Here is a 17,306-nt window from a genome sequence, read left to right as displayed (position 1 = left end):
AACAGTTGCATATCGCGGGGACTATTCGATGCTATTGCAGTCCGCCACAGGATGTTTTTGTGCTGGTCGAGGGCAGTCAGGTCTGGAGTGAACCAAGGGCTATATCTGTTCTTAGTTCTGCATTTTTTGAACGGAGCATGCTTATCTAAGATGGTGAGGAAGTTACTTTTAAAGAATTACCAGGCATCCTCATCCTTCCAGGATACCCGGGCCAGGTCGATTAGAAAGGCCTGCTTGCAGAAGTGTTTTAGGGAGCGTTTGACAGTGATGAGGGGTGGTCGTTTGACTGCGGACCCGTAGCGGATACAGGCAATGAGGCAGTGATCGCTGAGATCCTGGTTGAAGACAGCGGAGGTGTATTTGGAGGGCCAGTTGGTCAGGATAACGTCTATGAGGGTGCCCTTGTTTACAGATTCAGGGTTGTACCTGGTGGGTTCCTTGATGATATTGTGTGAGATTGAGGGCATCTAGCTTAGATTGTAGGACTGCCGGGGTGTTAAGCATATCCCAGTTTAGGTCACCTAACAGAACAAACTCTGAAGCTAGATGGGGGGCGATCAATTCACAAATGGTGTCCAGGGCACAGCTGGGAGCTGAGGGGGGTCGGTAGCAGGCGGCAACAGTGAGAGACTTATTTCTGGAGAGAGTAATTTTTAAAATTAGTAGTTCGAACTGTTTGGGTGTGGGCCTGGAAAGTATGACATTACTTTGCAGGCTATCTCTGCAGTAGACTGCAACTCCTCCCCCTTTGGCAGTTCTATCTTGACGGAAAATGTTATAGTTGGGTATGGAAATCTCAGAATTTTTGGTGGCCTTCCTAAGCCAGGATTCAGACACGGCAATGACATCAGGGTTGGCAGAGTATGCTAAAGCAGTGAGTAAAACAAACTTAGGGAGGAGGCTTCTGATGTTGACATGCATGAAACCAAGGCTTTTTCGATCACAGAAGTCAACAAATGAGGGTGCCTGGGGACATGCAGGGCCTGGGTTTACCTCCACATCATCCGCGGAACAGAGGAGGAGTAGTATGAGGGTGCGGCTAAAGGCTATCAAAACTGGTCGCCTAGAGCGTTGGGGACAAAGAATAAAAGGAGCAGATTTCTGGGCATGGTAGAATATATTCAGAGCATAATGCGCAGACAGAGGTATGGTGGGGTGCGGGTACAGCGGAGGTAAGCCCAGGCACTGGGTGATGATAAGAGAGGTTGTATCTCTGGACATGCTGGTTGTAATGGGTGAGGTCACCGCATGTGTGGGAGGTGGGACAAAGGAGGTATCAGAGGTATGAAGAGTGGAACTAGGGGCTCCATTGTAAACTAAAACAATGATAACTAATCTGAACAACAGTATACAAGGCATATTGACATTTGAGAGAGACATACAGCGAGGCATAAAGTAATCGCCGGTGTTGATTGGGAGAGCTAGCTAAAACAACAGGTGAGACAACAACAGCTAATCAGCTAACACAACAACAGCAATGGCGATGACTAGGCAGAGAGTGTCGGATTAACTACACACAGAGCCTGAGTTCGCGGCTGGGGCCGACAGATAAAAAAATAAATAAACAGAATGGAGTACCGTGATTAATGGACAGTCCAGCAGGCATCAGCTATGTAGCCAAGTGATGATAGTGTCCAGGGCGCAGTAGATGGAACAGGGAACCTGCCACAACGTTAGCAGGTGACAAGGCGTTTAAAGTTAGTAGCCCTCCGATGGAGGCCGGTTGAACTGGTGCTAGCTTCGTGGCAGCTTCGTGGCAGTGGCGTTAGCCACTATAGCCAATCGGTAGTAGCGGAGATCCGGTGCCAAGGTCCAGAGTTTACAGCAAGGATCCGGTGGAGTATCGGGCTCTAGCCGTGTATGAGTGGGGTTCGGGTGAACAGCTGAGTAGGCCGGGAGGTGAGCCTCAGGGATAGCTTCGGTACAGGGTGCCACGGTGAGCTAGCTAGCTGCAAGCTGTGAGCTAGCTAGCTGCAAGCTGTGAGCTAGCTAGCTGCAAGCTAGCTGTGAAGATCAGAAGTAGTGTTCCAGGGATTACGGCAGGAATCCGGCGTTGTTGTGGAGAGACAATCCGATACTAGTAGACTGGCGAGTATTATCCAGGCTAATAACAGGGCTGGTATCTGTGCAGAAGGTGAAAGCCGCTAGCAGTGGCTAACATTGACTGAATAGCTAATTAGCTGGTTAGCTTCTGGAGGTTCTTGAAAGTGTTCTAAAAATAATAGTGATACCGTATCACATTGGGTGAGGCAGGTTACCGGAAGGTATAATCGAATTAAAAATCGAAAAGAGATTGAAAATAAAATGTAAATATATATACGAAAAATACAAAAGTACACGAGACACGAACAAAACACGTCTTCACTACTACGCCATCTTGGACCTAAAATAAGAATGTGTTCTTAATTGTCTTTCATAGTTAAATAATGGTTAAATAAAAATGAATCAGCATGAAACGGTTGGATGAAAATGTGCATATTTTCTTTATAGGGATTTTAGAATATTTGCATGAAAATATGTCGCCAATTGGATGGAAACCTAGCTATAGATATACACTCTATATACAAAAGTATGTGGGCACCCCTTCAAATAAGTGGATTCGGCTATTTCAGGCACACCTGGAGTGACAGGTGTATAAAATCGAGCACACTGCCATGCAATCTCCATAGACAAACATTGACAGTAGAATGGCATTTCTGAAGAGCTCAGTGACTTTCAACGTGGTGCTGTCATAAAATGTCCTGCCCTGCTAGAGCTTCCCCGGTCAACTGTAAGTGCTGTTATTGTAAAGTGGAAACGTCTAGGGGCAACAATCGCTCAGCCGCGAAGTGGTAGGCCACACAAGCTCACAGAACGGGACCACTAAGCGCTATAGCACATACAAATGGTCTTTCCTTGGTTGCAACACTCACTACCAGTGGTGGGCCGTCAGGGCCAGCAAGGCCTTCTCTGCTGGCCTAAACATCATCAGAATATAATATATTTTCCCACAAATATGTATTAAATTATTCCCCAGGGTAAGAGTTATACTCTTCATTTCATAGCTTTCCTCTTGGTTGCACTACTTCCAGCCCCAGGTTGAGATTTGGAGGGCTGGTCTTTATGTTAGATATTTTATCCAATCATATTCAGCCATCATGTCTGCCCTCAGGCCTTCAGAATCAACAGTGCGGGCGCTTGTAGCTTAAAGTGAATGGAAATGAAAATTTAGTGTCAACCAATCAGCTTTAGAGTTGGCTATTGTACGCCTGCTGGCTGGCTCCAGTGTTACACAGGAGCCAGCTAGCAGGCGTAGTGCGTGCACGTCTTTTGATTGGATTACCAACATTGAGGGGCAGGTCTATGCAGAACCTCAGAACTAGGAAACTGAATTTGAAAAACAAATTAATTTGCGTACTACTAAGCTGTTTTTTCAACCCACAATGGCGGAAGGAGGAGAAGATATCGATTTGGTCGAGGATATAATTATAACCCCATTCTCAAGACAAACTTTTCAAGAAGAGGTCGCCCGATGCCGACGCTACAAAGCCTGAAAGGGGTTTGTTCGAAAGGGGTTCGTTCGCCACTTTCAAAGTTCCAACTACGAGCGCTATCAATGGCTCACAGGCTCCGAGAAGCACTGCAAACTGTACTGCTGGGAATGCCTATTATTTGCAAGTGATCGATTTGGTGTTTGGAGCCACACTGGCTTTGCAAACTTGAGTTGTCTAACCAAGGCAGCAACGAGACACCAAAGTACGGCTGGGCACTTACAAGCAATGGTGCTTTTGAAAACTTTTGGGGACACCCAAGTGGATCTCCAGCTCAACGAACAAGCGTGCAGGGCAACGGAGCTGCACAATGAAAAGGTATTGGGCAGGGTAGCCTAGTGGTTAGAGCGTTGGACTAGTAACCGAAAGGTTGCAAGTTCGAATCCCCGAGCTGACAAGGTACAAATCTGTCGTTCTGCCCCTGAACAGGCAGTTAACCCACTGTTCCTAGGCCGTCATTGAAAATAAGAATTTGTTCTTAACTGACTTGCCTAGTAAAATTAAAATTAAATTGTACTCTTCCCCTGCAATTCTCTGAATAAAAATGTCAATTTCAAGGTGACGCAACGCCTGGTTATACTGAGTTTCTGTCTAAATGTATAGTGTCTAGAGCCATGGCATCATAATGATGGTAATAAGAGGTGGATTAATTCGGGTGGGACTGTGTAGGACCTCACTGAAGGCCCATGCCACTGCTCACTACTGATTTCCAAACTGCCTCTGGAAGCAACGTCAGCACAAGAACTGTTCGTCGGGAGCTTCATGAAATGGGTTTCCATGGCCAAGCAGCTGCACACTAGTCTAAGATCACCATGCGCAATGCGTCGGCTGGAGTTATGTAAAGCTTTCCGCCATTGGACTCTGGAGTAGTGGAAACGCGTTCTCTGGAGTGATGAATCATGCTTCACCATCTGGCAATCCGAAGGACGAATCTGGGTTGGCGGATGCTAGGAGTACACTACCTGCCCGGTCGCTACCTGCCAAATGTAAAGTTTGGTAGGGGAAGAATAATGGTCTTGGGCAGTTTTTCATGGTTCGGGCTAGGCCCCAGTGAAGGGAAATCTTAATGCTATAGCATAAAATTACATTCAAGAAGATTCTGTGCATCCAACTTTGTGGCAACACTTTACTGTTTCAGCATGACAATGCTCTGTGCACAAAGCGGAAATGGTACAGAAATGGTTTGTCAAAGTCAGTGTCGAAGAACTTGACTGGCCTGCACAGAGCCCTGACCTCAACCCCATCAAACACCTTTGGGATTAATTGGAACCACAACTGCGAGCCAGGCCTTATCGCTTTAAGCAAGTCCCCTCAGCAATGTTCCATTTAGTGGATAGCTTTCCCAGAAGAGTGGAGGCTGTTATAGCAGCAAAGGGGGGACCAATTCCATATTAATGCCCATGATTTTGGAATGAGATGTTCAACGAGCAGGTATGCACATACTTTTGGTAATCTAGTGTACTCGAGATGTAAAGGCTTGTAGTAGTCAGCGTCTCCCACAAGAGGTAATCATTTCTCCTCTTCCTTTCATGTTGGAAAGGTTGAAGTGTCGTTCGAAAGTGGCTGGAGAAATCTGCAGGTGAAGACGTTCTTCCAAAATGAATCCTGTATGGACCGCCGTTTGGGTCTTTGCTTGACAAAAAAGATACATGTCAAATAACAAAATTATATTATAGAATGTTGTGTGTGCTGAATTTGCACGTTGTGTTTACAATACCACGTTGGTAATAAGGCTTTATTTGTTCGCCCGAATGGGAAAACAATAATTTATCATTTGAAATAAGAGCAGGATCAAAAATGTTGCAAATATCTTTGATACAGATGTTATTAGAAACGCTAGATAGGTACCCTCCTAGCTAGCACCAATGCAACCAGCCTGAAAACAATGAGCAGTAGAAACTGCAGTCATTTTCAATATTCTTAGTATTGATTTAGGAATCCTTGTGAGTAAGTATTGGCTAGGTAGCCACTTGTCCTCCTATTGAAATTGAACTTCAGTTCATGAAAATAACTAGCATGCCAGCTACTTAACCCTGTTGCCCAATGCTGCCGTTACAAGCAGCCAGCTAGCTTCATCTGGCTAGTGAGGCTTGACTGGACCGTGTTATGAAGCTAGCCACAATAACGATTAGCCACAATAGTGGAATTTTGGTTCGACTTCAAAATAAAACTCCCTCTTTGAAAGTGACGCAAATGGTACAATTGGTGGAATCATGCCATATTTAGACTAGATCAAGTTAAACAAGGTTGGCGTGTTGGAATGTGGAGAAATGACATGGGGTATAAGTCTACTTTGTTAGACCCACAGAATACAACTGTGAAGAGTTTACGCAAATATTAGCATCATAACTCTTATTGCAGGACTTTGGCTGTGGGAAATCACCTCCCCAGTCAGCCTTTTGTTTCGTATTGACATTCATATTGCACTGTACAGCCTTACCTACGGATTTGGGATCAATTAAAGGGGTTATCAGTCTGCTTAATACCCAAGTGCTTTTTTCCAAAGTCCACTTCAGAGTTATCAGACTCTAAAACATCCACTTTGTATTGTTTCTCCTCTGGAAGTGTTCAATACACATAGTGGTTGACCGATACAATAAATGTGGCTCATTTCACAGTGGTTTCATATTCTGTGGGTGTCACTGATACCCAATGTCATTGATCCACAATCTATAGGGAAGGCTGTACAGTGAAATAAGTATGCTAAACGAGGTTGGAATGTTGTTCTATAAATTGCATGTTAATATATCAAATGCAATTCTAATGTCTAATGCATCCACAGTGTGATTTCAACAGATTTTTCTCAATGTAATAAGTGGTCTTTTGTTGAATTTATATGACACAGTCCAACCTTGTTTAGCATGATCTATTCTATTATGGCACTATTTGCATCAAATTTACTGAGGCTTTTATTTTGAAGGCGAACTATTGTGGCTAATCCTTATTATGTCTAGCTTCACATAAGTGGGTCCGACCATCATTAATCAGTCCGAGAGCTTGGGGAAATCTGTCTGCGTTGAAGTGCAGCAGCATCATCGCTGTGACATGAAATACGAGTGATGGTGTAATAACTACGTAAAACAATATTTACGTGTTAAATTATTATGTGACGTCTAGTCATATATAGGTCCTGATTGGTCAACAAGCTAATTTGGTACGTCAAATAGCGTTATTAGATGTATATCTTTTTTTGACACGCAATGACCCAAATTGCGGTCCACAATCATGTAACTGTGTGATGGCCAGGATATGCGTTCTAAATTGTTCGATCTACTTAAGTATTGCTAGGACATTTTCCCTTGCCAATATATTTTTTAAACAGATTGAGAAATAACATGTCGATTTTCATTTAGATATTTTCAGAGTAGGTGTAGGCTTCTTTTCGGTTTGTAATCGTGCTTAACCAGTAGTCTAAGTAACCTAATGTCTATTGGGTGGTTACCATTTTGTTAGCGAACAAAAATAAGACAACGGGCATTGTGGAGATGCTATACACCATCCTAAAAAAAAGAAGCCACATAATGTTAGACGATTGATTCCAAACGACGACCTCGAAATGTTTGCTTTACGCAACGTGCCTACATAGCAACGCTCGGCTCCGCCCATGTGAAATGGTTGTGAAAATGGACCAACCAAATTCTACTTTATCCATAATGACCAATAGCAAAATACCAGGGCGTGCCTCATTCGTTGTGGAAACTTTACCGGCTCGGGTGCAAAGTTTCAGCCGTCTGCAAATCAAAGTCTACGCTAACGTTTCTGAAATATACCCCAGTCTTTTAATTTCCCAGTTAGCCGGTTTTGAGGACCCAACATCGTTTTTTGCTGTATCTGGAATTGGAGTCGGTTGTAAAATCGTACGATTATTACGAATTTTTAACGAGCATATACATATTTACAATACGTGATGGAATACCATCATATGCTTCCAGTCTCGATTGGCACGCTACAGATAGCTACCAGCATATTGTAAGCTAACTAGCTAGCTAACTCAGTTATCTAGCTAAACGAGTGACCAGCGGAGAAAAATGGCTTGTGAGCCTAATCGTGTGCGGCTACTATGCATGCTTTCATTGACATTTGGTTTTTTTATTGTGGAGGTAGTCGTCAGCCGGATCACGGCATCTTTGGCAATGCTGTCGGACTCATTTCATATGCTATCGGATGTCATAGCGCTGGTTGTGGCTTTGGTAGCGGTGCGCTTCGCTGAGAAGACGCAATCGACAAATAAAAACACGTTCGGATGGATCCGGGCGGAGGTGATGGGTGCTCTCGTAAACGCAGTGTTCCTCACAGCTCTCTGTTTCACCATTATCTTGGAGGCCGTCGAGCGGTTCACCAACCCACATGAAATCGAGAAACCCCATGTAGTAATCGGTGTGGGGGCCGCCGGGCTCCTGGTCAACCTCCTCGGGCTGTGCTTGTTCCACGGACACGCAGGTGGTGGACACGGGCACTCTCACGGAGGAGGCCATTCTCATGGAAATAAGAAAAACAAGAGGGGTAAAATATGCAAGTCAGAAAGACCGAATGGATCATCAGGAGAGGAGTCCAACAACCTGGTGGGAAGCCACAACAGCCCCCCTAATGGCGTGGACACTGAGAGACGTAGACATGGTAAGTTATGTCATTAATTATTTGTATTTTACATTAAGCAGCTATACTGTCAACATACTGTGTTGATGTAGCTACAATCTTTTCACTCAGAATTTGACCCTTTGGCGCCCAGTGATACTGATATTTCTTTCACCTCGGGTTCATTGTTCTACTATGAATCATATCTAGACAGCTCTTCATTATGATATCAGATATGAAACAACCATTACTAGCCTGTCTCAGGTTTTATGTTGTTTCATCGATTGAAATAAGATGTTATATAATTGGGGAGTGGGGGCAAACAGACCACACACTCGCATAATCTCACACTGACAGGGATTTTATTCAAAGAACTGAAATTTGAAGGCCTACTCAATATGGAGTGGTCTTTAATCCAAAGCCATCTCTGTGGTGTTCTGGTTAACCCTTTCATATCTTTGCCTTTGAGGAGAGACATTCAACATAGCCAGTCTCACATGGTCTTGGCTGGGTTTCTTCTGTATTGTAGCTGGATCAATATCCACTACCATCTCAAAGGTGTAACTGGGCTAATGTGGGTCTCCTGACTTGGGCATCATCAGTATATCTATCATATGTTGCCAAATGGGCTCCTATAGCCTAAGCTAGACAGACCAGTGGCTCACAAATCGTAATGGTTGGGCAGAGGCACAATGACATCTGTAGTTTTTAACAGAAACAGTGATAAGGCTAAATTCATTGTAATATTGGTAGGCGTCAGTGACTGGTATCAGCAGTGACTTGATACAGAACAATGCGGCCCATGACTATGCCTATTCTCAACACACCATTTTGAAATTCCTTTTGCAGAGGCCATGAGAGTGCACAACAGACCCTTTTAATTGAATCTCTTATCTCAAGGAACTGCCACCGTTATTTTTGCCACTTCAGGAAGAAAGTTATTCCTATTCCCAGGTTATGCCTCTTTGCTTGTCTGTAAAATACACAATGCTTCATAAAACTGTGCCCCCTTTGCATGCTCACTGTAATATTACAAAGAATTTGAATCAAACTTATCTGAAAAAAATCTGGGGAGGCAGGGTAGCCTAGTGGTTAGAGCGGTTGGACTAGCAACCGGAAGGTTGCAAGTTCAATTCCCCAGCTGACAAGGTACAAATCTGTCGTTCTCCCCCTGAACAGGCAGTTAACCCACTGTTCCTAGGCTGTCATTTAAAATAAGATTTTTTTCTTAACTGACTTAACTAGTTAAAAAAATACATGCAGATGTTTTACATAGTTCCAGACGTGTCATGACTTGTTACAAAACCACAATTGTGAAAGTCCCAGCCATCTAGATTTTATCCCTCAAATTACATTGAGTATTTGAAGTCCAGGCTTTCAAATCGTGACCTTATTAGAAGACATTTAATCCGTATTGTCACTACTCGTGCTTCTACAACCATAACAGGAAGTTGTCTTCCTTCACAAAATCCACATATTATAAGTGGTTTATATACTACACAAAAAATGGTTCATATAAATCCCAGTCAGAGGCCTTCAGTGATTCTTGTCACCATTGTTTTATCATATTAACAGGATATCATGGTGTAAACATGGCAATCCACCAGATTCAGATAATGACCATGATCTCCTTGCTGATATTAGGGTCTGTGAGCTGAGAGCTGCCCTCTGCCTCCTTTTGGGACAGAAAATAGTTAAACCAGGAAACTAAGTTTCCCCTCTACAATGGGCCTGTCAGGCTCTGCCAGTTTCAGTAAATGGATTCCATTTCTCCCTCCTCCATATGCACTGATCGCTGGCTATACATCATCTCAAGCAGTGACACGACCGAAATCCCCTGATTCAGCCACACCATTAGGCCCTGATGAATTACCCCTACGTCACTGAGTGCCGGGACAGAGGCTATTAGCCTAGCGCTGGTTCTGGTGCCATTGGCCATTATGTATCCGTATGAGTCGTAGCGTAGTGCTAGGCAATCAAGCTGTCTGCAGACATTAATTGAATTCCCTCAAGGTGTTAAGCAGGGGAGTTTGTTGTGGTCAGTTAATTTACTGGCTTCCACCACCACGCCGGTTGGAGTTCATTTCCAGAATGGGAACTGGGAAGGTGACGTACTACGGCCTACATTCTTTTCTACGTTGAAGTAAATGGTTTTAATTCAAGTCTTAGCTTCTTATCAAGGTGTTTATCGCCTCGGGCAGCCGTACATGGCACATCAACCATGTCCTCCAAAACCTCTGATGAAGTCATCAATCATTATGGTTTGATGTGGTGGTCAGTAGTTGGATGAGGCAGCTAATAAACCACAGCTGGATGTGAGTCATTTAAAATTAAGATTTCCAGTCATTCCTCGTTTTTGTAATTATCAGCATTTTCTTTTCTCCATCCCATTGATGCAAGAGTCTCTGCCATTCTTCCTATCATCCTCTCAAATATGTTGTCTCTATTCAAATACTAGAAATGCATCCTTTGTACCTTCCTTGAAGTAATCTCGGCTCTGAATTGGTTGTCACCTATCCAATCACTTCTAGATCAATGCTGGTATCCTAGTGGTTAGAGCGTTGGGCCAGTAACTGAAAGGTTGCTAAATCAAATCTCCGAACTGACAAGGTAAAAATCAGTCATTCTGCCTCTGAACAAGGCAGTTGTTCCCCAGTAGGCCGTCATTGTAAATAAGAATTTGTTCTTAACTGACGTTCCTAGTTAAATGAAAAAAATGATCTCAAAGAAACTAGGAAGGATGCATTTCTAACAGGGCTGTGCTTTTGCACAACCCCCCCCCCCCCCGACCTCTTTAACCCCTTGTCCCCGTCTTCTTCCTTCAGAGATTGTTCGCAACGACGGTGAGGTACATATGAACGGCAGCGCCACCTACGAGGACATGGACCACAGCCACGATGAGGGTTCACTCAACATGCGCGGCGTCTTCCTGCATGTGCTGGGCGATGCCCTGGGCTCGGTCATCGTGGTGGTCAACGCCCTTATCTTCACCTTTGTGTGGCGGCCGTGCCCGCCTGGCGAGAGCTGCTTCAACCCATGCCACTCGACAGACCACCCGCACGTTAACCACTCCCTGGTGGACCTGTCCATGGATGGCAACGGTTCTAGCTTTCAGCGGACCATGGTGGGGCCATGCTGGGTGCTCTACCTTGACCCCACGCTGTGCATCATCATGGTGGGTATCCTGCTCTACACCACCTACCCACTGCTCAAGGAGTCTGCGCTGATCCTCCTGCAGACGGTGCCCAAACAGATCGACATGCACCGCCTCAACGAGCGGCTGCTCTCACTGGACGGTGTGCTTGCCATTCATGAGCTGCACATCTGGCAGCTGGCGGGTTCGCGCATCATCGCCACGGCGCACATCAAGTGCCACGACCCCACATCCTACATGGACGTGGCCAAGCGCATCAAGGACTTCTTCCACGACGAGGGCATCCACGCCACCACCATCCAGCCCGAGTTTGTCACGGTCAATTCCGAGTCAAGTGCCTCTCTCTGCGAGCTCTCCTGCCGGACTCAGTGTGCGCCCAAGTTGTGCTGTGGCGCTGCAGACAAGCAGGGTGTTGCTGGCACTGGTCCGGCAGGCGAGGGGAAGGTGCTGGCGGCCTCTGCAATGGAGGTGATCAGCGAGACCCCAGAGGGAGCAGCCGGAGCTTCAGTTCTAGAGCAGGCGGCTGCTGCAGTCGTCCAGGTGGTCCCCCGGACCCCGGAGCCCGAGGTCATCATCACCCGAGAGGTGGAATCTTCTCTGTGAGACAGACCGGACACAGTCGGAGGAAGGATAGAATCACTACTAAAGTTTTTAAAAAGTGCCAGCCAAAATTGACAGTGGGTTGTCGTGTGTACAGCGCGCTCTGATTCTGGAAACACTGGTAGGAAAATGGCTCCACTACCACAGACTTGTTCGAAGACACCCTTTGTCCCAGCCCTCCCACTGCCTACCCCCCCCCCTTCACTGCCAACCCCTCGCCACCTCCTCACCTCTGACCTCCGCAACCGCCAGGGCCACAGCCTGGTCTGGCCTGCTGCATTGTGTATCCTTCCCCACATTAGCGCCGGGTTGTGATGTGTCACCGTCGTCCCATCCCTCCACGGTGTCTCTGTGCCAAAGCGTCTCAATAAAGGACAGAATGGAGACTCCCCTCCAGCAAGTACCATGAGCCAACACGACACCTGCAAGGCCAAGCACACCTGTCTACTCCGCAGGTCTTTTTGTTGATCTATGGACCTTTTCATTTATGCATTCTTTTTTTATTTTTTTGGTATAGGCTTTGAACATCAATTTTCTTAGCCTTGGCCCCACAATAGAAAATTGTTATTACAATTTTATTTTATTTAAGTTATTAGTAATGATCTATAATTTTCTCTGTAGATGCATTTATAATATTTCGTTTGGATGGTAGATTTAATTTGTGAAATTTTTCTGAATATTTGACGAACCACCTATGCTGTAGACTTGTTTTTGAAAATATGTTTTTTTTAAATGAATTTTTCTCAGACTTTTATTCTGGCCGTGACTCTGTTTTAATGGCAGTTGTTAGTTGAAGGCAGACGCTGTGTATAAAAACCTCACCACGCCTATAATTCAAATGCTTTGAAATAGCACTGAGTACTGTTCGCGTAAGTACTGTAGGCTATCTTGTATCAGCAAACTTCAGCAACCGTTTTATTCAACAACAACAAAATCGGATGCCTTGCAAGCCTGAGGGTCTATCACTGAAGAAAATGTGCACTACAAAATGCCAAACAATGTTCTGTTTTAAATCTCTGCTGGAGAGCCATCGGATGGGTTGTTGAAATTCATACTAATATTCCTCATGAATGTGTTGGGGAAGGGACCTAGTCAAAATCCATCCTGAATGTTTTTACAGTGTCCAGAGTGTTTCTGCTGCAACTTTGCATAACCAAACTGAAGTGTGTTATTTCAGCCACAGAGCTTCAGAACGAGCTAACACTGCTACAAAACAGTAGCCCACTTCCTTGTTTTCTCAGATAGCGAGAATAACTTTATAGATTAAATGAAATGTCACTGAATCTTTTCCCTTCTTTCTAGTGAATGGATTTGTGAGGCTTTATGTGCCGATGTAGAGTCATCTTAGTGGCCTTTTTAAATGGGAAATCTGATGGAAGGAAATTCCCTCATTCATTATTATCAACACAAAGATATCATTTATATGTTGATTCAAGGATGCATTTCAGATTTCCACTCAAAGTAAATGTGAATGCAATATAGAATAATTGTATTGGGAAATGTATTTTGACACGTTCCTTTGTTTTTTAAAAGGTCTTGTTACTTTTATTGTCTTTTGAGACTCCAGCCCTCTGTGCAAATTGAGGTATGTGTCATTTGTTTTTTCGGATTTTAAATATGACATGTCTGCCAATGTGTTTTTGATATATTACAGTACCCGTCAATGTGTCATTGTGAACATTTTAAAATGGCTGTTTGGTACAGATGTCAAACTGTTGTTTTGTATAATTTTTTAAAAATGTGTTTTTAGATGTGGTTTCTTTGGACATTAGGTCTACCCTTGATCTCGCTCCCAGAAACTTCCGCCCAAATGTGTGTCAAACTTGGCATTCGTTAGCCAATACAGAAATATTGGGAGAAACTCCCAGTGCATAGGCATTGCTTAATCGACCAACCAATCATCTCCCACAACACCTTCCCTGTATGCTAGCATGCCACAATCTTCTGAGTCGCTAAAATAAAATAATGACAAGTAAGGTCACTCCCAAAGAATTCTATGGTCGATCCCACTAAGGCCGACTTTGAATTGTTTATGGAAGGCGATGCATTAATCTGAAATGGGTCTTCTGCATTTAACCCAGCCCTTCTGAGTCATAAAGGTGTGGAGGGTTGCCTTAATCGACATCCACTTCATCGGTGCCAGCCTTACTGTTTATGTATCAGACGTGCACAATAGCCTGGGGAAGAGGTTAGTTCTACCCTTAAGGAGCGACTCCCCCTAAAAAGCAACTTCTCCTTTTGAAAACGGCCTATGTGGCATCGTTGAGTCGGAAACATTTATTGTAGTGTCAATTTGGTTTGACGTTCAATATCCCTATGGGGCTAGTTAGGGACAATTGGTAAATGACACAATGTACACGGGCTATCCAATGTCAAACCAACTTTGCCATGGTCGCACTCCAGCCGGCTGAAGCTAATTGGCAAGTTTGTCTAGCTCTAGCCTAGGCGATGTCAAGACACAAGACCTGGTTAGACTGAAGTTATCTGGAAGTGTGAGTGACTGTAACTGTGTACTGTTTTGTCTGAGTGAATATAGAAATGCTTGCCACGTGCACACACACACACACACAAGACGCCCACATCAACCCCTCCCCCCAATACAACTCTCGTTTGGCTTTAGTCATGGCCGCTACATTTCTTGATGACCAAGGTGAAAAAACTAGGCCAAATCAGGAAGTTGAGCCACTATTTAGTACATTCAAACTCATTGAACATCTGCGTTGATAATAATCCATCAGACTTGTCTAGAAGGTAATGTCAACAGGAGATATTTCACAATGAATGGTTAAATAGCACCACTGGATCGCCATAATGCTTGAAATGCCATCTACGTTCATAGTGACTCTACAGTACATTTGAAAAGGAACCTACTTTTGAAAGTGAATCTACAGTGGGAACAAACGTCATTGGTTCAGAGTTGACCGAGCGGTAGTTCGCAGCCAGACAGGGCAGTAAGCCATTAGCCCTTGGCCTAGCTCTGTAGCCTAGTGAAAAGCCCTCAGCCAGAAGGCCTTACACACAGCCACAGCCACACTGCTCTAGTCATTTACACGGCATCCCAGCGTCTTGCCCCGCTCTCCTCTCTATTTCTTCCCTCGTTACCTAGCCTGTTTAAACGAGACTGAATGCTGCCCTCACCATTGTTTGACTTCACTTACATTTGGGTGCCAGGCTACAGCCCATAGTTGTAAAGAAAATCATAGTGCTTTTCTAAGGGTGCAGAGAGGTGGGGGGTTGGCATGTGGTAGGTCCCCATTGTCTGTGTTCATGAAAAGTTTTTTTTTTGTTGCACCTTTACAATGGGGTATTGTATGCATTGAAATAGAATCTCTAGAAAGACTGTAATTTGACAGAACCCTTTGTCGGAACATTGACTTGAATGGGGATACCGGTTCTATAGATTCTCTTTCTATGATTGTATGTTAACTTTGGCCATCAGTATAGGTGAAAGCTTACTTAGCATTAATGCTGCTGACTTTCTGGTTTAATCTGTTCAAACAGCTTTCGGAGGATGGTTCCCTGATCTCCTTTTGAATACCTATAGTTACCTATTGACTAGGCTACCTATTAGTTTAGCTTTTGTTGCATATATTGACGATGTAGCCTGTGCTGGCAAGGATGAATCCTTTTAGCTTCAGCTTGACCGTTTCTAACCCCTGTGAACTTCGGTCCACTTGCTCTAGCCTTTTTTTAGAGTATTCAATTCAGCCCTGGATGATGCCTCCTGTGTTCCCCCCTCACCCCTCCCTAAACCCCCTTTTCCACCAACCCTCACCACACCCACCCCTCACCCAACCTAGCTGTAAATCCAGTGAACAAAGCCAGTGAGACAGATGGTGTACTCTGGTCATCCACGGACACAATGACCAGTCCTCCCATCCTCTCCCCATAGACCGCTGGGTGGAGCGACCCAGTGAGGCAGTGCCCAGTGGTCATCAGTGCAGCGGACAGTGGTGGAAAAAGTACAAAGTTGCCATACTTGAGTAAGAGTAAAGATACCTAATAGAAAATGACTCAAGTAAAAGTGAAAGTCTTTGGTTTTAAATATACATAAGAATCAAAAGTAAATGTAATTGCTAAAATACACAAGTATCAAAATTAAAAGTATAAATCATTTGAAATTCCGTACATTAAGCAAATCAGACTCCCAGATTTTCATGTTCTTTTAATTTACACATAGCCAGTGGCACGCTCCAACACTTAGACATACTTTACAGATGAAGCATTTGTGTTTAGTGAGTCTGCCAGATCAGAAACAGTAGGGGTGACCAGGGATGTTCTCTTGATAAGTGTGTGAATTAGAACATTTTCGTGTCCAAATGTAACGAGTACTGTTGGGTGTCAAAATTACATTTAATTTTCTTTAGGAATCTGGTGAAGTAAAAGTTCTCAAATAATGATAAAGTACAGATACCCCCAAAAACTACTTAAGTAGTACTTTTAAAGTTTTTATTTTTAAAGTAGTACTTTTAAAGTACTTTACACCACTGGTAGCAGGTCTCCATTGTTGTTCCAGAGAGCTAGCTGTCATCACTGTCCCCTAACCCCTAGTCTTACGTAGCCAAAACCTCCAAATCATGTTGTTGTCACGCCTACTTTGGAGGTCTGGAGAATTTTGTATTAGTCAAAACAGCTTGAATGGTCCGCTGGCATCCAGTGGCTACATTTTTATTGGCTGTTACATTTCAAGAACTCTCCCCACATCCAGCCAAGACAAATGTGGGAAGCATCGGAGTCCACATGGACCAACATTCCTGTAGAACACTTTCGACACCTTGTAGAGTCCATGCCCCAATGAATTGAGGTTGTTCCTATAAATAGATTTAATCTAACTATTATTTAATGACTTCCTGTATTTGTAATAATAATATCCACAGTGTGAACCCTTGGTGTATGACACTGTGTCTGGGTGAGGGATCGGGTGAGATTGTCTGCAGCAAGTCGGAGTGATGATTGTCAGTTTGAATGTGGGATGCTTGGGAATGAGGATGTACCATTGAATGTTCTAGAATGTCAGTGATATTGTCTAGCTAGTAAGAATAGTCTGTGTTGGGAATGATCTTGGCTGGGAGGATATAGAGTGAAAGATGGGTAGAGATAAAAGCCTAGTGGGAAACTCGATTTCATTTAGGCAGGTCAACACCAAAGGATTATGAAGAAAAAATAACTGCCCCATTAAATTGGATTATATCACAATGCAACCTGGTCTCAGAGCATTTCGTATTATTCTGTATGTAAATCTGAGACACTCCATTTAGTATGATCTGTTATGTTTCGTATGGTATGTATTAATTTGTGGATGTCCATCACCAATTTCGTATGATATGTTATGATTTAAAATTCGTATTATATGTTACGAATTTGAAAAACGTATGATATGTTACACATTTTTGATAGGTGGCTAACATTGGCTAGCTGGCTAACGTTGGCTAGGTTAGGGGTTAGGG

The 17,306-nt window shown here is 43.9% G+C and overlaps 1 protein-coding gene across 1 annotated transcript; it reads left to right on the top strand.

Moving 5' to 3' along the window:
* The first annotated feature begins 6,840 nt into the window (after window positions 1-6,840).
* LOC109866539 (zinc transporter 1-like) lies at window positions 6,841-17,060 on the top strand. The gene is made up of 2 exons (XM_020455253.2): window positions 6,841-8,147; window positions 10,931-17,060. Exons 1-2 carry the CDS (start codon window positions 7,559-7,561, stop codon window positions 11,860-11,862), a joined length of 1,521 nt encoding a protein of 506 aa, XP_020310842.1. The 5' UTR covers window positions 6,841-7,558; the 3' UTR covers window positions 11,863-17,060.
* The last annotated feature ends 246 nt before the right edge of the window (window positions 17,061-17,306 follow it).

The sequence above is a fragment of the Oncorhynchus kisutch genome, linkage group LG21 (genome assembly GCF_002021735.2).
Source record: "Oncorhynchus kisutch isolate 150728-3 linkage group LG21, Okis_V2, whole genome shotgun sequence".
Lineage (NCBI taxonomy): Eukaryota > Metazoa > Chordata > Actinopteri > Salmoniformes > Salmonidae > Oncorhynchus > Oncorhynchus kisutch.
This window is presented reverse-complemented; position numbering and strand designations above follow the sequence as displayed.

What these genes read in the sequence shown, in the direction of transcription:
- LOC109866539 (XM_020455253.2), top strand. Translation starts at nt 7,559, where the DNA reads ATGGCTTGTGAGCCTAATCGTGTGCGGCTACTATGCATGCTTTCATTG. An exon ending in CACTGAGAGACGTAGACATG is followed by an intron (nt 8,148 to 10,930) that starts GTAAGTTATGTC and finishes TTCTTCCTTCAG; the next exon opens with AGATTGTTCGCAACGACGGT.